General features: G+C 35.3%; 1 protein-coding gene across 1 annotated transcript in view; it reads left to right on the forward strand.

The window, feature by feature from the left end:
* BABAM2 (BRISC and BRCA1 A complex member 2) overlaps window positions 1–26,990 on the forward strand; it is a 161,217-nt gene that overhangs the window by 61,765 nt on the left and 72,462 nt on the right. Inside the window, exon 7 of the mRNA XM_054628813.2 lies at window positions 25,865–25,974. Within this exon, the coding sequence (XP_054484788.1) occupies window positions 25,865–25,974 (110 nt within the window). The remainder of the gene's footprint in view (window positions 1–25,864; window positions 25,975–26,990) is intronic.

Here is a 26,990-nt window from a genome sequence, read left to right on the forward strand (position 1 = left end):
AAACTGTAAAACTCAGGAACCAGCAAATCTGTATTTGCACATACATAAGTGCATAAAGCACAATGGTAGGATTTTCTGAAGGATGTTTCCATGCTGAGCCCACAGCCCCTTTCAGTACCCCTAATACTGGGTTTGTTTCTAAGGCTTCAGATCAGGGCTTAAATCCTACAGCACCTCATATATTGACATTTTAATGTAAATTTTGTTTATAAAAGTGTCAGTTGCTGCTACAAGGACTGGGTTGGTTTAATGTTCTGGGGTTCTTTTGTTCTAGCTTTCAGCTTAGTAGACTATGTCTTCTTAAGAAAGAATATATTAGCATGAATGTGCATCTGTATGGTGATTTCATATGATTCTTAGTCATGCTTGGTTTGAATGCTGTGATTTGCATCGGTAACTTTTTTTGTTAAATATACAAAAATCCTTTCATGACTGCAGTCTTAAAAGAAGGTTTCATTTGTTTGGGTTTTTTAAAATATATGTCTGTAAAATAATCATGTAGTGGCATGCTTAATACTACTCACTTTTACTTTGTTTCATGGGTTTAGAGGTTTAAGACAATAATAAAAAAAATAAAGCTTTAACATTGAATCAGTTACTCTCAGCAGTAAACATACAAGGGTTGACTGATCCATCACTTTTATTTTTGTCTAATTGATAGTGGCAATGTCGTTAATCATAATACCATAAAACGTAAAGCAAAAACAAAAAAAATATAGGATGTTCTGCTGTTTTTCTTCCATGATGCAAAAAAAATGCACAGCATTTTGTCTACCAACTGCTAGCTAATAATGTGCCATGTTCCTGTAAAGCTTTTAATTTCTATAGTAACTTCTGTTTAAGAAGGTGGTTGCTTGTTTACAGAAGGTGTATGTAGGCATTTTCTGTTTTAGAAGGAGACTTTAGATGAGAAGGCTAATGGAAAATCTGCCTTGTCCAGCAGCATCTCAGTGAGACAGTGAGAGAACAGCAAGTAAAACTTAGACTTCTTGAATCTCTGTTGCTGTTTTAACAGTTCAGGTGTTCATGCTAGAACTTGTATGTCTTTCATGTGCTGGGACCTGTAATCTTTGCAAGCAGCACATCCATGGGAGAGAAGGGGCAGTGGGGAGGAGCATTAGTTTGGCCTCATTGGGTACAATTAGGTGCACTCCTTAGGCTTAGCAGGTGCCAGTGCATCAAAATTTGGGCAAAAATATGTCCATGAATTAAATGTTGGTTTTAAGTTGCGTAATGAATTGTCTGGAATGCACATATATCACTTTAGTATATCCATATAATACCATAGGAAGTCCTTCTGGTGAAGGAAAATAGGGAAATAGAGTTAAACTGATAATGGTGTTCTATCTCTTGCCATATTTTGTCATTTTAATGACTTGCTTTTGTGGCTGTCTTAAGTAATACACTACTGAAATATATATGCTTTTAATATACTGGAATGTGTTTATATATTTGGAGATTTCAGATATTGTCTGTTTTACTGTAACATCTTTCTGGTGTAGAAAAATGTTAGACAAATATGACTGATGTCTTGACTAAAACTGATGACTGACTGATGGTATGTAAATAATCAGTGATTCATTTGCAAAACCCTGAGGACAATGTGTTGGTTAACAAAGAATAAACACGCTCATTCCAAATTATTATTCTCATTGTTTAGCATTTATAATGTGTGTCCTAGATAAAATCATTAATTCTATCTCATTTCACCTAGACTCATTACTTTTTCTAAGTAATAAATCTTATTTAATTTTCTTTTTACTATTGTTAAGTGATTAGATAAGCTCTTGAAATATAGGTCAAGTTATACCCACATTCCTATTTTGACATACATGTAGGTATTATTGCTTTTTCTCCCTACGTAGATTAGATGAAATTAGTAACTGCTCATCTCGCAAGTTCTAATTTAATATATTGTTCACAGGAGTTGTGACATATGATAAAAAACATCTGTGTTTCAGACAGGACTTGAAACAGGATCTAGGTATATGCACATTCAGAGTGGAATTCTGAGCTGTGAGTAGAGGGCTTGTCCAAGGCTTTAACCAGTGCAGTGTTCTTCCTCTCCTCTCTCTTTCTATAACCTTCATGACTCGTCACAATTAAAATTAGCAGACATTTAAGTTTGGTTCATTTTGACACACTTTTCTTCAAGGAAAAACAAGCCATACCTGTCAGCAGAAAGAGTTGCGTGACTTCAGAGTTGGTGGAGATTTTTCTCCTAGGCCATTTTTCCACTATTACGGGTTCTTACTGTTGTGCCACTATAACATTCTCTAGTATTCTTGAGTGTCTTAAGGTGATTTTGGACACCTCTTCACATTTGGACGATAACTGTATCTCTAAAGATACTTAGAACTTCAATTATACCTTCTTTCTAAAGTTCACAGAATTGAGCTGTGTTCTGCATGAAAGAAAAGCACTGCAACTATTTCACTTAATAAAAAAAATATTGAAAAGCAAATAAATTGCAGAACAGAGACCAAAGTTCATGCAGTCTGACTTGCAGTCTGTATGAGAAATATTTAAACTAAAATACAATTTTAATTTTATATTCTTAAGGCTGTGTTTAATCTTTGTTTACAAATGGAACACTTACCTTTCTAGGTAGTATGTAGTTCTTTGTGTATCCATTTCATTTTATGTATATCATTTATTTTGACAATGTCAGTAGAAGGCTGTTAAAATGGCAGTAATTTCTGAGCTTTGTTTTGTATAATTAACATTGACTGCACTAGAGCTACTGAACAGAAGAGCAGTTTCTCTTGTATTAATATTCTTTTTTTACCTGGCGGCTCAAACTCCCTTTCCAAGTATTGGGGTTTTTTTCATATAAAATCAGAAATTGTTGAAACTTTATTTCAAGATGTGTAAATTATAGGTATTACTTGTTTGGTAGAAGTAGAAGACTGAGGTGTTAATAATACAGTGCTTTAGAACTGAGTGCTTTATGAGCTCTCCTAAAACAAATGAAATGTTGGAATGAAATTACCAGAGAGATTCTCTTGATGCAATAGCAAATGTTTCATAAGAAGCTGTAAAACTGAATTTGTAATAAACAAGACTGGCATTTACGGCTGCGTTCTTGCAGCATCATTTTTACTGTATGGCTGCAACTTAATAGCAAAAATATTCTCTTTGTTTCTTTTTTGTTGTTGTTTACCACAAGTTGCCAATTCCTTCTTGAAAAGATGTGTGATCAAACTGCAGGCCCGTTTACAGGCCTTCAGGCAATGATAGTATCACATTTAGGAGCCTATACCTATTAAAGCAACTTGGAGGCATATATTATTTCTCTGACTCATGTGAGGCAGCATTGCAGTATGCAGAATTACTTTCCCTTGGCTTCTTTATTTATGGATTTTGTGAATATAACTGAATAAACTTATCCTTCCTGGAAAAATGGTGTAGAAAGTTATATGCCACCGATACAGAAATGTTATCCCTGTTACAAGAAGGTGAGTAACTGTGTATGAATAAGAATGGTCAATATAGTCCTTCAAGACTAAATATAAAAGAAGATATAGCACCAAGAGATAATTTAATAGAAAAGAACTGAGTCATTCAAAGCCAATTAAGAAGTAGAGATCCATGTAAGATTGAAAAAATTGCAGTCTCATAGGTTTGGAAGGATGCATTCCCAGGAAACTTGGAAAATTGTAGTAGTGATCTGTATAAGTGGGATTTGAAAAAAGAAATCTAATTAATTTTGCAATGCTTTTCATCAAGAGAGAAAGTGAGTGTGCTTTGCAGGACACCTCTTCTAGAGCAGTTTTTTGGCACATACAGATGTTTTAAGTAAAATCACTACATTTGTGAGCAGTAGAAATAGTGAAGCTTCATTTCATGCAGGTTTAATCCCTCATCTTCTTGAATCACTGCACTATGCTGTTATTGTTCTCCCGTGTGTCCTAAGTAGGATTTATCAAGTGAAAAGATGAGAAGTGTTTTCACTGTTTGGCCCTCCTTTTGCTGCCTTTCATAGCAAACTGAATTGATCTGTGGCAGTATTTGGTGGAATAACCAGTTGTGTCTCTCCTCTACCTGACTGCTCTTCTTCATAAGAGCTTTTATGAACTTAATTATCTTTTGAGACTAAAAACAGGTCAGGGAAAGGAGTGAAGAGGGTGGGGAGGCATCTGAAAAGAGTGGTTACATATGCACTGAATCTGAAACTAAATTAAAAGGAAGAAAAATTATTACAGTATGTCTACACTAGAATGAAAAACTTGATGATATTCAAAATTCTTTCATCATCTAAAAAGTTTTAGAACAACTTGGCTCAAGTGGGATGAATGCACAAGTAGAATATTTACACTTGCCTACCAGCCAGGCATTCAGTTAAATTTGTAAACTCCTTCCTGCAGCTTAATAATCTATCAGTGTAATTTAAATCCATTTCAGAATGGCCATCTAAGAGATTATACAGTTTTAATCTTTAGTCAGATGATCCATTTGGGAACATTTGTGGAAGATCATGGTGCAGCTGATTTTATTCTTCACCAAGTCGATCATCACTGTTACTGTGAAGGAAATCTCTCCTTTAATGTTAGCTTAAGGAATCGATAGTAAGTTTTCAGTATGAAGACTATTAACTGCTCATTGACTATGCAAAAGCTATTTTGGGGTTGGACAGAAAAAGCAAGACTCTGAATTTGTAGAGAAAGATGAATAATCTCTGCATTACCATATTAAGGCAATTTCAGAACGTACTTTCAATTAAGATATTTACAGCTGTACAAAACATTAGTGTTTTTTGAATCACAGAGAAAGACTGGAAACAAGTCTTATCTCTTTATCTTTGTGTTCTAATTTTGTATTCTTTGAAAAATACAATGAAAAAGATTCTTCTTAAGATTAATATTTTGGAAGCTTACTGCATGTAAACTTTTGAAAACACTGTTTAGAAACTTTTATGGTATTGTCTCCAGATATTTATTTGTTTCTCCTGTGCATAAGGGTATTCAGATCTTAGCAAAACTATTACACAGAAAACAAAGTATTTGCAAATGCTCAATTTATCGCTTCATGTAAATTATTAGTTCAGGACTGTTTCCTTTTTTGTTTTTTTTCTTTTTTTAATGTAGCCATTAATTGCAATCCAGCTTCTAACACACTGAAAGCTAGGCAGATATGGAGCCAAGCATGTATTAATGCTGATTGAGAAGGGAATATTCAAAAATTGACAAAAATACCTTGACAGTGTCCTGTTAAGTAACCATCTACAAATAAATTAATTCCATTATTTTAATGGCCTCCTTTCTTGATTAATCAATGGCCTTACTCTCTTAAGCATATCTGTCAGGACATGTCTTCCTAACAAATCTGTTCAGCCTGGAGCATGTAAAGCATCGTCCTCATCTTCAAACTGTGTTAAGTCAAGAAAGTGTTGTGGTAATGTGGGCATTGCTTGTCCAAGAACATTAAGAACCTTGGTCAGGATCTTTTTAACCATAAAAGGATGTCTGTTATGCTTTCTTGTTTGGTATAAGCTGGAAGGGAGTAAAAAAAAATACAGAAGGAATTTTTATTGCAGAGAAGTATTTCCCTCCAAATAGCACATGAAGGAATACTGGAATACTGTGTCTGGAAAAAAAATTTTGTTGGCAGGAGAAGTAATGATAAATGTTGCTGATAAATGTTTTAGCTTTAAATGACTGTTGGATTTAAAACTCAAAGTTTTATACCATCAGAAACATAAAAAGTTAATTTTTAGAATTTTTAGACAACTACTTAATTTGTAAATCCTTAGACAACAATTTTTAGACAACTACTTATGTAAATCCTTTTCTGGATATTAGGCCTGATTTGTTTTATCTTTTTTCCCACCATACTTAGAGACTGTTATCAATTGCATTTGTTTAGAAGCTTGCTAGTAAAATGAAGAAAAAGTAAAAGAACTTGATGATGTGTGTGTTCCAGGAATTTGCATATGAAGATAAGAGTTTTTCAGTGCAGTTCTGACCTGGTTGTGTACAAACATAATTGTTCGCAAAATGTTTATTTATTGTTTTTCAACATGTTTTATGTTTCTTTTGAGAATGATGACAAATTACTGGGAGTTGATATCTATGGTGGGAAAATGATAAATTTTATTTTAAGATTGTGAAATCACAGAATAAGTTCAGAAGTGAATAGGCACTATTTTTTAATTTGCATTCAATTTTTAACAGTATATTTCAAGTGTAGCAGTAATACCAGAATTCTCAAACTGACATTTAGGTAATCACAACTGTTGAGCACAAAAAGAGGACAGTATATGCTCTTTGCATCTGTGTGTGTCCATGGGTGGTGCACAGAACAATTTTTATATTTTTTGTTTCTACTGAGGTTCTTAAAGAGATTCCTTTTGATGCTGAGAGAGCAAGTCACATAATTTCCTGGGTTTTCATATATAAAACAAGGGGCAAATATTTAAAATTTATTAGTGGCGTAAAGTTCCAAATTTATACTTATTGCAGTCTTAAATTTCTTTCTACAACAAAATTTTGGTTGCACAGCTATTCAGTGGTTTGGAAGCATTTACATGCTGAAAAGCAGATAGACAACTTTTCAATAAATTAACTTAGGCTTAATGTGTGCTTGTATTTTCAGAGCAGTACAAGGATTAATTTTTTTCTTGGTTCTTTTTTTTTTTATTCTGTAAAGAACTAGAGCAATGAGAGTAGAATTTACTTCTTTCTATTGTATTCTTCCTGCAGTGTATAGAAAGTTAGATATGGTGCAAGTACGAGATGTAAAACTGATTTTGATCAATAAAGCCTACCAAGCAATATATTTGTGGATAATTACACAGTATGGAAAGCAAATTGCCATATTACTTTTTTGGAAGGATGGTGTGGCTTTACTAAATCTAGATTCTCAGTTTTTCTTACACAAATACTGAAAATAATAGTACAGTTACACAGAATAACTGATTATTCACTAATGAGAAAAAGTCACTTGCATATGGAAGCAAATCACTTACATACCCAACTGGTATAAAAAAGCTTATAATTTCTAGCTTGAAACCATAGTTTTGGCTATAGTGAAGAGCAGGTGTATATCTCATGGTTGGTGGGTTTTCCTCCCTGTTTTCAAAGAAATTTTCATTATATTTCATGTTATGGGAAAGGACTAGCTGGTAGTTTCACTTCCCTGTGTTTGTGTTAGAAAAAAAAGTAGAGGTTTATGATGCTGGAAAGTGATCAAGGCAAGAAGTGTTATGTCTCCTGTTATGAAAGGAGTTGCGTGCAATTTTTTAAAAACAAATATTTCGGATACCTTTATAGAAAGGCTGGTATAATTGGCCCAATTGGTGCAGTTCAGGCCAGTCAAGAGACGACTGTGTTTTTTAGTCCATGAGGTGGACTCTGCCCTCATTGAAGTCAACAGGATCATGATCACAGAACTATATTCATAAACACAGATTTTCAAACCATCTGAAATGTAAAGGGTAATTATATGGCATTATATATAAAGGCCTCTTTGTGTTATGTGCTTGTTCTGTGTTTCTGAGGGATAAATATATACAAGAATTGTAGGTGTGTCAAAGCAGCAAAACTGGTTCAGACAGGTCAAAGCATTTGAAGTGGTGTCTTTTGCTCCATTAATAGTTTTGAGTTTGTCTCAGTATTTCTGCATCAATATTATGAATCCTGGTTTTAGAGGTTTATTATTCCTATAAAAGCATCAGGCTGAAATTTGGCTCATAAAAAGAATTACTCTTTCATTCTTTTTCTATTAGAAGAATTTTATGTTGCCAGTGATAGTTGTCTGATACTGGAAATGCTTCTGCAACTTGATTTTTTTTTCCTTGTTGACAAGGCAGTTGGTGGCAGTTAAAGGAATTGAAATTAATAAGTTTCCTTTCTGCAGCATTGATGGGGGACTTTGCAGTCAGAATCAAAAGGTTTTGAAATACTGACTTAAGCCCTGTAACATCACTGATAAGATGTCTTAATCTCCACATTTTTAAATTGGGAAAGTGATCTATGAACTTCTGCTAAGAGTAAGGTAGTTACAGACCAAAAATAGATTGCAGTAGTTGTGATTTTTAAGCCATGGAGGTTCAAATACAATAATTACTTCATCTGCTAATTTAGCTGTGGCTGTCAACCTAAATATAATATAGTATTTATTAATAGGTGAGTACAAGCTATTCTGTGTGCTAACCTTTGTCCATTTGAGTATTTGTTTATCATGGTTGAACTTTATGCAATTTAAGGAGCTGTCATTCAGTACATGTTTTTAATTCTTCAAATAATGTCCTTTGATACAGCAGCATTGGAGGTAGAGAGGAAATGAGCAATTTTATTCATTTCAAACAAGCTGAAATAGTTTTTAATTACTGTTTTAAACATTTTTTTGCTTTAGTCCTAGGTTATCTTTTAAATACTGTTTTAGTCCTTTCTAAGTAATAGTTTCAATTTCTACTGTTAGCTTAAAGTGCATGTATGTATAAATTCAAGACAGAGATATTTTGAATGATAAGTACCTTCCAAATGCTTTTGTGCTGCTTTATTTAAATTATTTAATGTCAGTTCAATATGTCAAAATGAAGTAGAAGACAGTGGAAATTATATTCAAGTCTATCCACGTGAGCAATGGCATCAAATTAATTTAGCATGAAGTAAGCTTTCAGTGGTGAGACTTAGGTGTCATTCTCTTCCTGCTGACATTGACATGTGAGCACTCAGATCTTTAGGTGTAAATGACAGCTCAAGCTGTTGTGGTGTCAGGTTGATGAAACCAAAATTGAGTTCAGGAATGGCCTTATGCCTCCCCTGGCTACCCTATGAAAAATCCAGCACTTTAATAAAGAAACTCATTTATGAAATTTTATTAGGATACAACTGTTCATTACACGACCATTGCTATTCCCAGTGCTGAGGTGGCTGTTACCAAAGTCAGGATTGCTGATGGCTTCAGCATTGGTTCAGACAAGAATGTAGAACCTGGCATTGTCATCTATGTATTAGTCAAGTTTCCTCAACACAGCTCAAACCCTAGCTCCAGAAGTCTGATTGATTAGTGCCACAGTATTTCATGCTCTTCTGAAGAAAGTGGTTTTCATCTTTTTGTTTTGCATGCTCTAAACTGTGCTGGAGCCTGCTAGGCCTCCAATATGTCAATGGGAACAAAACCCTCCTTATATGGATTTTATTTAATTAATAAGGTTTGTTTATCTAATCAAGTGAAAAGCATAATAAATAAGGTGTGTTGACTTTGAGAGGCAGCATTGGAAGGTATTTTAATCATACCTGGAGTATTCTTTGCAAAGTCCTTGGAATTTCTATGTGCCAGTAGAAGATGTATGTTACCTAAGACCTGTTTATTTTCTGATTATAGACTCAGTGCTGTCTTTCAGACAGAACAACGCTGTAGGTCCCAAAGCAGATCAGTCTTAGCATGCCTAACTTACTGTTGGTAATAGTGTCAGAAGTTTGTTACCTTTCTTTTTGAGCTTTTATAATTAATGAAGGTGACTCAATATCAGAGCTGGCTACTGTCAGACCACATTTCATTACTTTTTCAGGTGCTGAAATGTGGAAGATACTGAACTTCCCTTGTGTAAATAAAAGAATAAAGCTAGGCCTTGATAAAATATAAGCATGCAAGTCTTTCACCAATTCAAAATACATGCGGTGACATAATTTATAATACAAGTAAAATTGAAGATCACTATTTACTTTATTTGTGATATCCACTAATGAGGATTTTCTCAAAGTTGGCAAATATCACTAAACTTCTTTGTTAGAATAATACTGCACATCATTTGTGGTGAGGAGCAGAATGTCCTAAGTTTATTTAATTAAAATTAGCTTTAACTGGGAATTAATTCAAAGATATATATTCCCCAACTGCCTGAGGCTCAAAAAATGATAGTCTATTGAGCAGACACCAGGTAACTACAACATTGCTTGAGGTTGCTCTGGTTACTGCAGCTAGGTTTGTGCCAGTACTTGTTTAAAGCTCAAAATTTTGATTCCATTACCTAAGGTCCCTGCAGAATTACAGCCAAGAAAAAGGATCTCCTATTGGACTTGGCATTAACAATAATTTCACTATGTTAGATTAAAGAACAGTGCTCAAGTCACTGGGAATGTTCATATTCTGCTAAGAATAAGCCTTTTTTTAACTGACATGGTTGAACACAACATCACAGAATATGTGAAAAATAGTTGATATATTGAAATGTTGAATGATTTTTGAGGAGCCAGTGCATTATGTGACTTGTCTACAATGTCATGACAGTTGAATTGTGGTTTCATTCTTTGTTCTGGATAATACATTTTCCCATTGAAAATATGATAGAAGAAGAGTGGCATCACTTCATATTTCATGTGAAATTGGTGGAAAAATCACTGACTATAACTAGAAAGGAACTTCTGTACCATGAAGACTCAGCAGAATAGTGCCTCTTATTTTGCCTATTTCAAAATCTAGTCTGATTCAGTATCTGTCATCTTCAAAGGAAACACATGTTACTATGTTTTTGGCAAATAGTCCACCAGCAGTTTGTATATATTTAAGTTCTAAGGTCAAAAAGTATGGGGCTCTAGAGAAAGGTCTCTTCATGTAAGCATAGTGAAACAAAGTGTTTCTCAGATTAGAAACACTTAGAATTATGTTAATCATGTTAGTGAACAGTGCACCAAAGTGTTTTATTTGAGTTGAGACAAGGGGACAGTTGTTGACTCTGAGATATTATATAAGGTGTAGCACCTTTGCTACAGTCTGGTAGTGAGTGGCTCTTCACCAATGTAAGTAGGTAGGAAATAAAGTTTTCAATAGTGTTACCTTAGTTTTCTTTGAGAAGTTTTCAATAGTGTTCCCTTAGTTTCTTTGAGGTCTAAGATAAGACCTCATCTGCTTTGTTCAAGGAATACATTATAGGCTGATGAGCGTCAGAAGTGTCTATGCCCCCGCTGCATTTTTCTTTCACCTAATAGACATCCAGTTTTTCTGTTTTCAAAGTTAATTTAAATCAAGATTTAATCTAAATTATTATATTCCTCACACGAGTTGTTATAGAAATTTTTTTGAACTTTTATAGCTCATACTTACCCCCTGTTCTGTTTTTTCACCTCCCTATTAATCAAGGCAATCAACATTTTGTCTTAAACTGTTTTCTGAGAAAATGAATGGATGACTTTTTCTGAGGAGCTGTATAAACAATGGTAATTTCACCATCAATCTTGAGCCTCGACTTTCCAAGTTTATTGAACCTTAAGTCCACCATATAATGGACTTGCTGCAAATACCCATCACAGTCATCTCTTACATCTATCTACCTGTACAACAACAGCAATTTCCACTTCTCCTTTTCAAGAATGACTTTTCAATTGGAAATGATAAACTCTAGAAGGAATGAAGAGCTGCTGGTATCCTTTGAACACATTTCCATGAAGGCATTCTTTATATATTTTTATGTCAAGGGTTTCCCTACCATATTTCAGATAAACCAAGGTGTTCATTTAGCTGTAGTTTTAGCTCAATTTCCTGAGGAAATGTGGCATGAGTGTCAGAGTGTGTCTGTTCTATTCTCCCCATTTTTTGAATAACTGTACCTCACGTTTCAGTGTGCTCCACAGTGAAACTGGCTATATGCCCTTCAGTTAGTTCCTTTTCTTGTTCTAAGGTAATTTGTTGTGAGAGCTATAAAAAATGAGTCAATTAGAATACAAAGCAAACAAACATTAGGAAAAAACCTGGGTTGTTTAATTTTGTCTCTGGACTTTCCTGGTATCTTTATACATCTGCCTTCCAGATAGTAAAGTTTTATGAAAGGGACTGCTCCTCTTTTAACAATAGAGCATCAAACATGTGGTTGCCACAAAACCAGTTATTATAGTGCAACTAATAATTATAGTAATCTTGTGAAGATTAAAGTTTTAATGTAAAGCATCTTCAATTTCATAGATACAAAAATACCTGCAGAGAGTATTTCTTAATGTGGGAACACTCTATGCTTGATTAATGCAGTGGGGTTTAAGCTCCTCTCAGAATGAAGAAAATAAAAGTTTTGGGGGAAGAAAAGAGATAGAAATCTGTAGGTGTTTACTAATCCTAGTGGAAAAGGATATATTTTCTATATTTATTAAATGCAAACAAATAGCCACTTGTCATAAGCACATCTGTTTGGACACAGAGAGCCTTAAGACAAACTATTGTTAAGTGCAGTTGTTCTGAGGGAAAACCAAGACAGATGTGTTTAAGTAGCCAGTTTGTATTTCAGGCTGAAGGAGCTCAAGCAGTTGAAGCATCTATTTCCATATGCCATGGAAATAAAATAATGTATTTTAAAAAGCAGCACCCAAACCAAACAAAAACTTTTAAGAAGCCTTTCTTAAGGCTTAAGAAGTTAGTTTAGGATATTGAGGAATTGAATATGGAGGAAGACAAAAGGGAATGGCGTAATTTTTAGGGAGGAGAAGGAAAACATTGAAAGTTTCTTTTCATGTATGTATAAATATTGCCATTGATAACATTGGGAGAGTGCTAAGCCCAGATGCAAAGCACTTTCAGAAGCAGACCTACTGGAAATCTGTGAAGGCTGTGGAAGTTTTCATCTTGATTGTCACAGGACTGTAGGGGCTAAAAAGCCTGTGTGGAGCCAGAGCAACAGTTATTTCCAAAGAATATTAACAATTACTGTTTAATACTACTCAAGGAGTCTGGGGATTAATCAAAAGAAATGAAGGCATGGTCTAGACAGAGCTTTCTGGAGATTGCTGTGGGGCCAAGTATAAATCAAAGGAGTAGCTTTTGTTGCAGACCAAACAGTTAACAATGCTGCGTGGAAAGGGAGAAGTCTTGAGCTTCATGGTTAAGGGGAAGTTTGTGTTCATGACTTGAGTAACTGTCTGGGCTGAAAGGTCAGAACTTGACAAGACTATAGTGTGAATCCCAAATGAAGCAGCAAAAGAGTGAGAGAATGGAAGGATCTGCACTTCTATTTCATTTGAGCCAATTACTGCAGTGCCCATCTGGTAACTAGAGCATAACTTCTATGAAAAGAACCTGTATTCATACATATGGGTAGGTGCACCTGTGTATGCCATGGCTATGTCTCAAGAGTTTTAGCATTGCAATGATAGCATTGTGCAAAGGAATGTGAACATAAATAAATTGTTATATCTTCTCTCAAAATGCTGTCTTGGAACATACTCAGCTGTAGGACACTACCATGGGTTGCAGTCAGTTTTATTTCTTGAATTGTTTGAAACCAGTAGAAGGAAAATGCTATAAAGTTTATTGTAGCAAACAGATATACATTTGAAAGAAGTACCCAGCAGAACTAAAAAGGAGGGTCTATTCCCAGTGTAGCTTTGTGAAGCTTTATTTAGATTGTAGAATGAAACTGGTGTGAGTTGAGGTTGTATTTCTGGACAGGCTGATTTGCTTTCCTGGATTTACTGTTTTCAGTGATGCTAGGATTACAGTGACATTTATTGTGTTTAAAGCATAGGTAAGTATTGAATGTAACCATACGTTGAGAACAGTTTTTGAAGTAAGTAATGAATTATTTTGTCCTTGCTTTTACAAATAAAAATGAAATTGATTTATTTGAAGAAATCAAGTCTATTAAAATTTTCACTTAAACATGAGTTGTTATATTGCTAATGAACTGCACACAACAGAAACATATGGCTATAGCTTCACTAGCAGAATTTTTAGATTCATCCCATGGCTACTTAGGCTGCAGGAGTGGGAAGTTAATATAAAAGAAGGTCCATTCTTTGCATAGCTATAAAACTGAGGTGGTGTTGAATTTCAGTATTGACGACTAGCAATTCTTTTTATTGTGAGGACAAAAAAAATTTACATGCTCCATGGATAGCTCCTAATTATTTTTGTTCATTGAAATATACATGTATTTCTATTACTACACTCACAATTCTAAGTCTTGATGTTCCCTAAATTTACAAGACCTTACATTAGAACTGACTCGGTGCAATGTCTCTATCTTGAGCTAGATTCCCTATATGATGTTGTTTGACTGTATGCTATTTCAGTTATGACTCTAACAGAAGACTCTGACTTGTAGACCTTAAAATGAACATGCTGCAACCAGTTAGTGGTTTTGTTTAATGTATTCAGTCTTAATTAGAGCAGACTTGTAGATTTTTCTCTGATGGCTAAAATCTAAACTATATTTATAGTTAAAGCAGTGTTTCTCAATATGTTTATTTGAAGCTAGAGGTAATATCCAGCTTCAAGTATTTTCCTGTGTTCCACAGTATATTTTCCTATTCCCAGGATGTGAAAATTGATGTATTGGGTAGTTGTGAGAGTTGGAGCAGAATGTCTATGTAGCTGGTTTTCTTCTGTGCCTGTTGAAAGGTGCTGTATACAAAGTGGAAATGGTGGGCCAACATTTCATCTGTTCTTAATATTCAGAAAATAACAAGAAGGGATAAGCTTCTAGCATTGTCTGAACCCCAGAAATAAAAGATGAAACACTTCATTTCTAGATAAATGACATAATGAAAAAAACCAAGGAATCTTGCACATGAGATATCAAGATGGTAGAATTTTACACAGACTTGCAAAAATCAGGTTGCTGAGAGTGGAAAGATTAATTAGAAAAATTGACCTGAATTTGGCAATTTCAGAGAGTTTCCAGAATGCCTGTGACTTGAATCTTCCTTCTCCCTTGATCCTTAAAATGCTGTTGACTGCAATTTTGTCACTGATAAGACACAACTGTTTTCTAAGTGGCTTCTTAATAGAAAAGTCTCAATGGTTTCAAACTTACAGTTTGATAATATACATGGGAATTTAAATATTACTATTTACATCTTATGTTTAATCTGTTCTTTTTTACAATGGCATCTTAAGTATTGGCTTCTCTGGTTTTTACCTGGCACTTACTTTGATTTTCACATGCTATTTTAAAAGAACATCCAATTCTGCACTTTTCCTAAGCTTTTCAAAAAATGCTTAATATTGTCTGCAAAAAAGTATCATAGTGAGCCCCACTATAGGTGTACATGCAAGAGAACTAAAGGACTATATTATTTTGAAATTGTTCCCTGTGGGAAAGCTGAGGTTCATGAAGGAGGGGGAAGTAGAGGAGTTACCATTGTCTGTGTGTCCCCATGAACTCTTAACTGTTAATAACTGCAAGGTGGAGCCAAATCAGTAATCATCCAGGAAATCTCATCAGTTGTGAAGCTTGAACATCAAATTCGCATTATTTCAGAAAACTTCTGAAAATAATGTAGTATTTAATTTACTGCTTCAAAGAAAAAGAAAATTTGGAAGAAATGCAATCAAATGCTCTCTCCTGCATGACAGGGTAAGAAGATTCTAATTGGAACTTTCTTGTTGTGATCCAACTTTTGCTTGTATGTAATCAGATTTCCCTCCCTGACAAAAAATGTACTACTCAATTTTATGGTCAGAAAGCTGTATATCAGACCTAGAACAGAGGAAACAGAGGATATTCCTCTCTGTTAATTTGTGCATACTGGGATGCTGTGCTGAAACAATTGAGCTTATGAAGGTGACTTTGAGCCTTATGACAGCATTAAAAGTTGCATTTACAGAAAATTATCCTCTGAACTTTGGAACAGGTAATATGAGAGAAAGTGTCAGGAAAGGCTTCAAAAATTCAAGGGTGGTATCAATATTAGTAGCCTTTGAACTCTTAATATTTTTTGTTGAAATACAACTCCAGACACCATAAAAGAGTTTAACTATACTTCTCCAAATTCTTCATCCTAACTTGGTGATGGATGCACTGATGGAACAGACAAAAGATGTGGTGATCTTTTCTGAGTCAGTAATCAGGGAAATGTCAGTGATGGAGTCAGTCTTCCATCTGGAAATACATGATATATTGTTCTAGCAACTACCTCTTTAATTCAGTGGGACCACATTTGAGCTGGACACCCTGTGTTTCAGGCTCTGTCTTGGGCAAGGTAAACAACACCTGATGATTCAGCCTTCACCTGAGATGTGTGCCCAAGTACAGGAGTTACTGTCTCACACTAAAAGTTCCAAAGACCTCTCTTGACACAGCATGTCACTAAGTGTTATTTTTTTATTATATATAGAAGGAGTCTACCCCTGTGAATTTTTCTCAGATTATGTGCCTGATTTACATAGCAATACAGATGTGAACTCTGAAATACCAATGTCACATTCATTGTTTTCAAATACAGCTTTTATCCCTCATTACAGTGTCCTGCTTCTCACCTGTATCAGGATCCACCTTCACAGAAATGCAAGAGAAAAGCTGTGTTTCTCTTCTTGCTGCAAGGATTTTATTTTTATTAGAGTTACTACTCTTTGTGACATCTGTATACATTTACACTTGTGTGCAGACCAAGTATGTTGTTTGTTGGAAAGCTGAATGTTTGTAAATAGAGCTCAAGGGGGCAGGATGCTCTGACTTCCATGTTCTTTGTCCAAAGCAGAGAATGCCCCACACAGACACATGCTTCTATTTTTAAGATCCATTTGATATAAATGGAATAATGAGACAAGGGGATAATAGAATTCTTTGGAAAAGAAATAAAAATATTATACCCTTGAAATGGGAATGCATAATAACAGCTTGTGAAACGAGGGGATAATAAAATTCTCTGGAAAAGAAATACAAATATATCCTTGAGATGGGAATGCAGAACAGCAGTTTGTGAATCAAAGGTCCTGTGAACTTTAATAAGTAACATTCCTGTTATTTTCTTGAAACAGCAATTGACAAAACAAGTCATAGCAGTTAATAGTTTTGACACTTTCTTTTAAAATAAAATGTTTTATATTTTTAAATCAGGTCAACAGTGCTAAGCTGCAGTGGTGAAAGACCACTGAACAAGTTTAACTTTGCTTGTTTTTACCTTACAGTTTGATAATTCACTTTTTCATCTGTGAAATCATGTTGGTACTTCCTGGTTCACTGAAGACATGGCTCAGGATATGGCTTTACTCTGGTGTTCTTGTTGTGACCCATGTAATCTATAGTATTTCTGATTTTGCAGAGCTATTCACTGAAGCAGGAATATGTGGAGAGCAGAGGAAAAAGCTTTTAATAAAAAGTTGGATTGATTTAAAAAAATAAATGTTTCTGCTGACTTGCCACCACAACACAGTTACAGAAATACTTACGCTTGATGTCTCTTTCACAGTATTTCAACTTTTGCTCTCTTTTTTGTTGGTGAGATCTATTAATTGTATCAATGAGCTATTTCATTATCTTTAAAACAATACTCTTGTTAGTGTCCAGCTGTAGTTCTAAGAGTCAGCTCTCTACCTAGAATCCTTGCTTGCACAAATATATTGTGTTCTTCCCAAATATAATTGTTACCTCTGAATCTTTCATCCATGAGCCCTGTATACCAATGTTATGTTTGTTTTGTCAATCTACACATATAAATATACATGTATAGAACAGCCATACTTGCAATTAGAAAGTTGGCTTAGCAAGAAAATTATTTTAATTAGATCAGTATTAATGATTTCTTTATCGTGTATTTAAGTACTTGGGTATTTATTAGGAGACTTTGTTTTCCACTGGACACAAGATGACTGTTCTTTGGCCTCTGCAGTGACATTGCTATTTTTAAAGAGATGAGGAATCAGTAAAATGGGGGAAAGGAATGCAAATATTGCTTTCTAAATAAGTTGCAGTCCAGTCAAGAGAAGAGATGGCTGGAGAGTTTTGAATCTTGGTGAAATCCTAATGAAGGATTTGAATTCGAGGTTTTATGTATCCTGAAATCTTTATCAGGAAAACAAGTTGAAAACAGGATTTACATTGAAAAAAAGTGTTATAACTACAGGTTGAGGAAGGAGTTGTTTGTCAAGACATGGCAGCATTTGCTTGGTTTGAGTGTGTGCAACTACTGCTTGCTGTTTCAGAATAGTTAAAAACTAAGCTTTGCAGTCCCTGAACACTTTATTCACCTCATTATCAGCTGGTGATGGCAGAGGCAGGTGCTCCTGTCAACCTCAAGGTGCTTTTCTTGAGGTTCTAGGATGATGGTATTGGAATCTCTTCCTTGCCTGCTAAACTTCATCAGAGTAATGGGGCTGGGGGTGTCTCTTAGGGTAATTTAATTAATGGCAAAACAGTAGTGTTTTATAATAACTTAGTGATTTACTTGGTTTGCTTAGAAGTTAGGTTAGAAGGAAATGAAACAAAAATTAAGCAGCACTCCTGTACAGTGTTTGATAAACTGATATCCTAAATTTTCTAGGAAGGAAAGCTGCTTTTTTATGAATGTTTGAAAAAGCCAGATGTGAGATTACTACCCAGCAATCTCAATTTCTAATATTTGTTTCTTTTTTGTGTTTCTTTTATAAAAAAATATTATTACCAGATGTATTCCAAATTCTGTAAATTTTAACCTGAATATGGTACCTGATATTGGAGTAGGTAGAGCACATATACTGAAGTGTCATTGAATGAATTGAAATTTAAGATCATCAGCATCTTTCATATCAGTCTCTTCTAAAAATATTAAATGTTCTCTGCTGTAGTGTCATCAAAACATACTTAACAAGTGAAGACTTAGATTCAGTCAATATGATAGAATGATCCTTGTTTGCAAATATGTTTTGTATCTCTTGTATGTGAAAATGAATGTGTGAAAGCATTTTAGATTGCTTGACATGAATTTAAAAATATTAATTTTATACTGTGGCGCATATTATTTTTATCCTGTGCCACGCCTGGATTATGTATTTCATATTTGAGTCTCAAACTTGCCAAAACATGTTTTTGACCATTGAAGAAATCTGCCTTGTTTTCTGAGATTGTTTTTCAGACCTAAGCAAACAGTATTGTTGTGCTGTGCCACCACAACTTTTTCTGCTGTCAAAATAAATTAATTTTTATTGTCTGAGATTTCATTAATCTTAAAGGCTTTGAATCTAGCATGTATTTTCATGGACAGGAATGTTACTCTTTCCTTCCTCCTAACCATTCGTAGTTTCTTATGCTTTTCTTAGCAGCATTCTTTACCTAAATCTTAACAGTCAATCATATTGTGAAAGTAGCAGTAAATTATCACGACCATAACAAAAGAAAGGAGTATAGACAAAACAGATTAATGTGTAAATGTTGAACAAGAAGACCCTGAACAATGACAATGAAAAGAACCCCTGGGATGTCACACTGTTTGTGTAACATCCGTTGTTTTTGTGTTCAGCTGTTGATGCCCAGTGGTATGCTTGGAGGTCTTGCTGATAGTTTTAATGCTCAGTAGATATTTGATTTATTTTGTTTAATGAAGAAAACCCAGTATGTTGTCCTAGAAGCTTGCTTTTCAGATTTTACCAAGTTGTTCCCAGCCTACAATTTCCATGTAATTTTTAAAATGGGAACAGCACTGAGCTCAACCGTGCTTTGCCCAGAGTCTTTGCTGCTGTGTTACCTTGGGAGAGGGACTGTGTATGGAAAGCTTTGATGAACAGTGCACTCAAGGTAACTGCCTTTGTTTTCATTAAAGTTCCTATTTAAAGAATCAACACTCCTTGATCAGACCTGGTGGGTTTCCTGGAAGACAGGAGAAAGAATTTCCTGGAGTGATTAAATATCTCCCTAGAGTGAAGCAGATTTCTCAGTCTCATTTGCCACTCCACATTCCTTAGTCTGCTTTCACCTAGTGTGTTTTATTATTTAAAAAACAAACAGAAAAACCCCAACCTAGTAAAACAAGAAAAAAAAAACAGAAAAACCACCTACCAAAAAAACACTAAAGAAAAAGATAGGGAGAACCTGTAGCTGCTCGTATCAATGCTAGTGAAACCACTACACAATGAGGATACAAGTTGTTTGTGCTTTATTTCCATTTTATTGCACACTGCCATTTGGTGGGAAAAAGCTAAAATTGCTAACTCTTGTGAAGCAAGAGGCCTGTTACTACTAAGCAATCAAACAGTGTTGTGTATTCTCTGGTGTAATTCACATTTCAGCTTCAAAATCAAATTCTTCTCTGATCAGAGAAGTACAGGTACAGGTATGTATCATGCAGAATTTCATGAATTAAATTTGACCCTAAGAAATTAAATTTCTGAATGCATGTTAGTCTCATGCATTTCTCTTCTGAAGACCTTTCTTTTTTCAGAAAGGACCCTGAAATATAAATTTCTCAGTCAGCTTCACTGACTTGCTAGGGCTGAGAGGTACCACAGGTAAGTAGGTGTCTGCTGAAAGACCCACTTAGTGTAAGCTGGCTGCAGATGCAAAGATCGAGGTCTCCTCGCTCCATTCAGTTCTCATCTGTATTCTGCCTTTCTATTGCACTTTCCCCAGCAACCTCCACCACATCATGTAAGTTTATCCTTTGTTTCTTTTAAGCAATCCCTTCCCCATTTGTTTGAGTTTCCATTCCTTCAATTAGTCATACCACAAAAACAATTATTGAAGAGTTGTGAAGGCTCCAGGAAGATGTAGGAGCAATCAGCTGGGACTGGGAACCTCCCTCCTGAAGCAGATTTGTCCTCACCATATTGTTGGGAGGCATCTACAATATCAATCATCTGTGAGGCATCTCATTTCTCAAAGGAACATCCAATAGATTTAACAGTTTGTGTTCTCTTTCTTCCCTCACTTGTATCCCCACACCAGTTGCTGTGTATATACATAGTACACACTTAACAGCCTTACCAGAAGTTCAGCTCCCTTATTTCCTGCTGTCCCCAGGGTCAGAAGCTGCTTGTCCTCCTCAAAGAATGCCGATACTCTTCCTGCACATACTTTCCCATACTTCCTACCAAATTCAAAGCTTGTTTTCTTCTCATTTTTGTTAGAGTTAATCACCCTAAACCAGGCTGTCAATGCCACATCTTTGATCTGTGCATAACTCTATTTCATGCTCTCCTCCCAGTTTCATGCCCCCTCCATCCTGAGCTCTTCATGGAAAGACAGGTCCTGCTACTGCCCAGGACAAGACTGAAGTCACTTACCACTTTAAGCATTACTGTTTGGGGCAGGGAATTGCACTTGTGTGCCAAATACACCACTACCTCCTCTCAAAAGTATACTTTAATCAGAGGCTGCAAGGCAATTTTTTTTTTTTTTGATGGTGAAGAAAAGGTAATAACTGATTTTCCATACTCTGCATCTTTAAGGAAAAGGAACTCTAATGTACAACTTGGTAGGACTCCAGGCACAAGAGGAAATGGGTTATAGCAGTTGTGACTGTGCAGAGCAGATGTTTTGGTTGGCCTGGCTATCAACCATCTGACTCATAATAAATTGTCAGTTCCAGTAAATTCCCAGTTTTCAATTACAGTAGGTAGGATATGAGAAAACAATGCCATTTGGATAGTGTATTTAAAGTGGTTTTGATGGTAATTTTCATAAACAACTCCTACTAACTTTGTAAAAAGATTAAGGATCTTGGAAAGCCAGCAGCTGTAAACATTGAAACATGCATTTGAATGTAAATTGAGATTAATAGAAATTAAAACCAACAAATGGCTGTTAACACAGTGCTGATGCAATTGGAAATAGAATTTTAAGTTTTTCTTTGGAGCTTTGTGATACTCAAAGTCCTTTCATAAGGTATATGGGAGAAAAATTTCTAAATGCCTTCAGACTTCCATTTTCGTCTCTTCTGTCCTTCATTTATACTTTCACATGGTCTCTTATTCTTGAGAAAATGCATACTTTTAAAAATGCATACTTAAGGAACCTTTCCTCTGCACTGGCTAAGTAGGAAAACAGTGAATTAAAATCAAATACCATGAGTTTTCTGTTTATGAAAAGTTGTATTTATTTTTGTAAATTGTATATTGTTGCTAGGTTTCTATAATAGAAAAAAAAAATCTATGGGTTGAAAACGTCTAGATTTTTTTGTTGTCGTTCTTTTCTCACCATATTGCTTTGGAGGTTTTGACAAGGATGAGGTTCCATTGTGCAAAGTATTCTGTAAACATAGGAAACCCCTTGCAGTTCTTGAGAAAGAAAACTATTTTCAGTTTTAAGGGGTATATTCATTTTTTTAATGTTTGATTTGAATGGACATTTTCAGAAATGAGAGAAATATTTTTTTAAAAAAAGACATAGTAGCAAGGTGGCAGAAAGGCACCATGAAAATCTGTGTTGGATCTTTTACTCTGCAATGTTCTAGAGGCTTGTTTTTTTAACTATCAGGCATGAGACTGTTGTGGAAAAATTAATAGGTGTGCATTATCACATGTTTAACTAATGATCTCAACCATTTTTACATTCCATTTTTAAACCTCAAAATTCCTGTGGCCCAGGATGAGTTCTCTGTTCAGTTAGAAGTTCATTTTAATAATGCCTTCTGTAGAGTCTTGTGTAGAAAAACTTCTGTGAGCATAAAATGGCACTTTTATTATGGCAGTTCTAATCTTGAAATCTAATATTTATAGAAAATTGCCATTCTGCATTCTTACAAAGTCAGTTTTTCTTGAATATGAAATTAATTTGTTTAATAAAAGCATCTATTGTGTTGTAAGTTATATACAAATTACAAGAAGAAAAAGTATGGATGCTTAAATATTAAAACATGAGATGTGACTTCAGTTCAGCAGCCTCTTTTTTTTTCTTTTTTTTTTTTCCTAAAAGGGTATAATATTGCCAAAGCAGTTGGATGTCACTCTATCTTTTGAAGCCAGCTGAAAAACAAGAATAGAGGTGACTCTTACTTTGCTGCTCTATTCAGATCTGGTCTGTTCTTTGATATAAATACATGTGCAGAAGTAGGAAAAGGAAAAATGCTGTCTGCTCAGGGTTTGATAAGAAGCATTAAAACAGCATTTGCCCTTGGACACTGTGGTGTAATGAAAAGATCTCAGCCCCTGTTCTGGGCACATGGCATGGCCTGGTATTGGAAGGCTCCATCTTCTTACCTGATCACTTACAGGTTTCTATAGATGACTAGGACAGAGATCACTGAAAAGGTTAAGTTGTCTCTAACTGGCACAGACAACATCAAAAAAGTTTATTAGCTGCCAAGTTTTCCACAGTTTATCTGTCAGACATGTGGTTTTGGTTTGGTTTTATAAACGGCAGCTCTAATAGATACACCAGTGTCAAATGCAGTTCTAGCAAGCAGCTTCTTCCATAAATAAAAGTAACAGAGGCTGAAAGGAATAAATGGTATGGTGTCAGGTAGAGGGGGGTTCATTGTAAATCTGTGGCTACCTGAACAATAAGGTTGAGCAGCTTCATGGTGTTATTGCTCTGTGTCTTTTAAAACCTACAGGAATGCTGTTTTGGGGTCTTTTTTAAGTAACAATTTTCGTTTCTCAGAGCTGAAAATATGCATCCATTTGAAAAGTAGTAGTTATAGAAGAATGCCAGTTTCTTTACATGGATTTGCATTGGACAGTTGCTGTATGAACATAACAGTACTCTGCTGGCAGCAGGAGTTGCAGTCATGTTTGTTGTGTGTATTTTTGTAAATGGAAAAATATCATGTCTCAATTTATTGCTCTTACTTCACATTTCATTTTACTGCAACTTAACATGAAAAGATACAGAGATGATTTATGTGGTTGTGTGGGCTTTTTTCCCCCTGGCATGAGTCTTCATATGAAGTTCACTAGTGAGCACAGAAAATAGAATATAATATTACTGTATGTGTTAATGGATGCTGTAGTGGCATTCATCTAATCTGTTTTGGAGTTGGGTTTTTCTGTTCCTTGTTTTGACTTTGTTCAATCAGTAAGCACCTGATAGTATTCCAGAAACTGGTCTTACACGTGGTGTCGGGCTGTGTGTGCACATCTACCTTTAGCACTAATAATAAATGCCAGACTAAAGAGGGGATTTACTGTCCATGGCAGAGCTGGATGCAGCACTACAGGTGGGGTCTCAGCAGAACAGAGTAGGGGGGCAGAATCCTCTCCCTCATCTCGCTGGCAGCACTGCCTGAGATCCAGCCCAGGATCCAGTTGGCTTTCTGAGCTGCAAGTGCACGTCACAGGGTTACATTGAGCTCCTCATCAACCTAACCATTTTATGTACCTGTCATGTCTTGAAGAATGCCCATTAAAATAAAATCTTTTTAATTGTTATTAGCTTTAAAAGGGTTGCTGTTCAATCTCTCTTAATAGTTCTTTTCGTTTGATTGACAATTAGCAAATTAATGGGAAAAAGCCAGTTAATGCTATAGTCAGCTTCAGGACTGAAAGCTGTTCCTTATTTAATTTTTTTTCCTTAATGATGGAAATACATGAAATACTGGGGAAAAGGTCAGGGTATATTGTACTCTTAGGTATATTTTGTTAGTTGTCTTGTTGATAAAGGTTTTGTAATCTGTTCTACTTTCTCTAGTCCAGATGATAGTACCACTTAAAAACGTAACACTTAAAGGAACATTTTGGGGTCACGAGATCCTATCCATTGCTGTTACAGGCAGTCACATCCCATAACACCATCCATGAACTGATCACAGCAGGACAACAGCTATTGTTTGTGCTCACCACTCATATGGAGTGTGGTCCTGCGACTTAGGGTTAAAACCATGCTCTGATTTACAGCCACAGTGTGCTCATGACCATTTTACAGGCAGTTCTACAGTTAGCATAGTTTTCTTTCATCTGTCACAAGTGAGCTGCACACCAAGGCAGAATTTAAGAAAACACTGTCAGCTCTGTCTCATTTTTCATCTAAGACAATTAGGCTTTTTTAAGACCCATTCTTCCCTGAAGCTTATCACTAAGTTTCTTGGCATGTAGTGTTCTGCACATAATAGCTGGTACACAGCTCGTCTCTCTGGACTTTAACAGCTACGGTCCTGCCAGAGCTTCAAATGGCACGAGATTGCCTTCCTGAAACCACGCAGCAGTCACTTAATTTTTGTTCTCCCCACACAGGGCAGGGCCTCCTAAAAATATTTAAGTGGTTTGCCTGTTCCTTCCTCACTGCTGCCTGTAGGACAGAGCATACCAGGGCACTCTGCACCATGTTGATCATGCTTCGAGTACATATCTTATTTCCTCTCCTATTTTTCCAAAACAGATAAGAACAAAGGCATCTTGGCAAGTTGCTATGTACATATGAACAAACATGTTGGAAGATTTATTTGTGAGCAGAAAGTGGCACCATATTATTTGCTGTCAGTGAAGGTGGCTATGCTGCTAACTGATTACTTTCTAACTAGAGGTCAAGAGCTTAAATGAAGTTGTGCATGGCACAAATACACTTGTTGGTACTGCATGTGATTTATGAATTGGAGGGACATCAGGTCCTAACCAGAAACAATTTGTTCTAGATGATCCCAAAGCTGTAACTGATTGTTCTGATTAAAGAAAGCCTCAACTGTGAATGCATTAAGTTGTATTTAGCATGCTTTTTTTTTTTCCTACAGTCCTTTCCTGGAGTCTGCAGTCTTTGCTGAAAGCAATGCATAGGTTTAATTTGCAGGAAACTGGGGGGCAGTGACTTCTAGATATAAATTTCTAATTACAAAAATGTTTTCCATCAACAACAGGAGCTGAATATAATACACTAGAAAGTTTGAATCATGGACTACTTTGAAAAATAACAAACACAGAATTTGCGGTCATAACTCAGTGATATTACAACATTTTAAAAAAATCCTTTGGCATTTGCGTCTGATGTCATGCCAGGAATTCCTCAAAATTAAATCTGTATCTTTGCTGAAATTTATAGTTCACTGAATTGAAGAATTGTAGTACTGTATACTTCATAACTCAGTAATTTTGTTCTGTTACATTAAAGGAAATTAAGCAGATCAAAATATTTATTTAAAGTGCCAATATAGTAAGAAAGAATAAATTTGCAACCTGTTTTGCAATGGTTACAGTTTAGATGCCTCACTTAAGCATCTCCTAAATAAATTCGTGTTTGACTTACTAGTTCTTATCTGTAAGCTTTTAAATAATTTGGTTGGTTATTTACCATTTTATATTGCTTTTCTGCGTACAGGATGTGAATGAAGACCCTGGAGAAGATGTTGCACTCCTCTCCGTTAGTTTTGAGGACGCAGAAGCCACTCAGGTTTTTCCTAAGCTGTACCTCTCCCCACGTATTGAACAGTAAGTGAGGGGTTTTTTTCTAGAATGTTTTATTCTACTTTATCTCAGCACTTTTCAATCTTTTCCTGATATGTGTGATAACATACTAGGTGATAACATACTATTGCTGTAAATTGCTTAAAGTTATAGTGGTTGCTTTGGGTGTGTGTGTGTGGGGTGGAGAAATGATAGATCTTCTCTCAGCTAGTTTTGTTTGTATGTGATATTCTTGTCGCATCACAATCTCTGAAAACCATGTTTGTCCTTTCTTGGGGCAGTATATTTTGAGTGCCTTCTATGGTGCAACATAGTGATAGCTTTTGTGGGAGGAATCTAATTTTTTTTCTTTTGGGAAGGTAAGTTCTCTATATAAACATAACATATTTGAATAAATTATTATTGTAGAAGCTAAAGAACTTGTTTAACTCTTGGAATTTGCAGCCTTAGTAAATTACTTTTTTTCAAGAGAATATCTGAATATTTCTTTTTAAGAGCATTGAACCTTACTGATGTGTTTACCAGTTGGCACATTTGCTGAGAAGTGGATTTTTACTCCTAAAATGAAAGACTGGAGACTAAAAACCAATCTGTTTTCATTAAATTTTTTTCTTCCTTTTCTGAAATTGAAAATGTTTTAATGCTTCTCCTTGTCTTCAGTATTTCAGTCTTGTAATGCTTAAAAAAATAACTATGTTAGACTTTTCAGGTATACCACCTTCAAACTGGTGTAGCATTGTTTCAGTGATGTGTTTTAGGTAATAGGGCAGTTGACTTTCCTCTGAACTGGTGATGACTTCTGTGTAGAGGAAAGATGGGAAATACTGATTACTACAGTTTTATAATAAATGGGGATAAAGTTTGTATGAGTGCAGAAACATGGTATCTTGACATTTTGGTCAACAGGGTATTGATCTGGATAAACTCTTGAATGCAGTTTAGAAAATAAAAACCAGAATTTGACTTAGATAAAGACATAAGACTTCCAAGATGCTTTAAAAAAATGTAGATTACATGTGCATGTGCAAACACATAGATAA

This window comes from Agelaius phoeniceus, chromosome 3, assembly GCF_051311805.1.
Source record: "Agelaius phoeniceus isolate bAgePho1 chromosome 3, bAgePho1.hap1, whole genome shotgun sequence".
NCBI classification, from domain to species: domain Eukaryota; kingdom Metazoa; phylum Chordata; class Aves; order Passeriformes; family Icteridae; genus Agelaius; species Agelaius phoeniceus.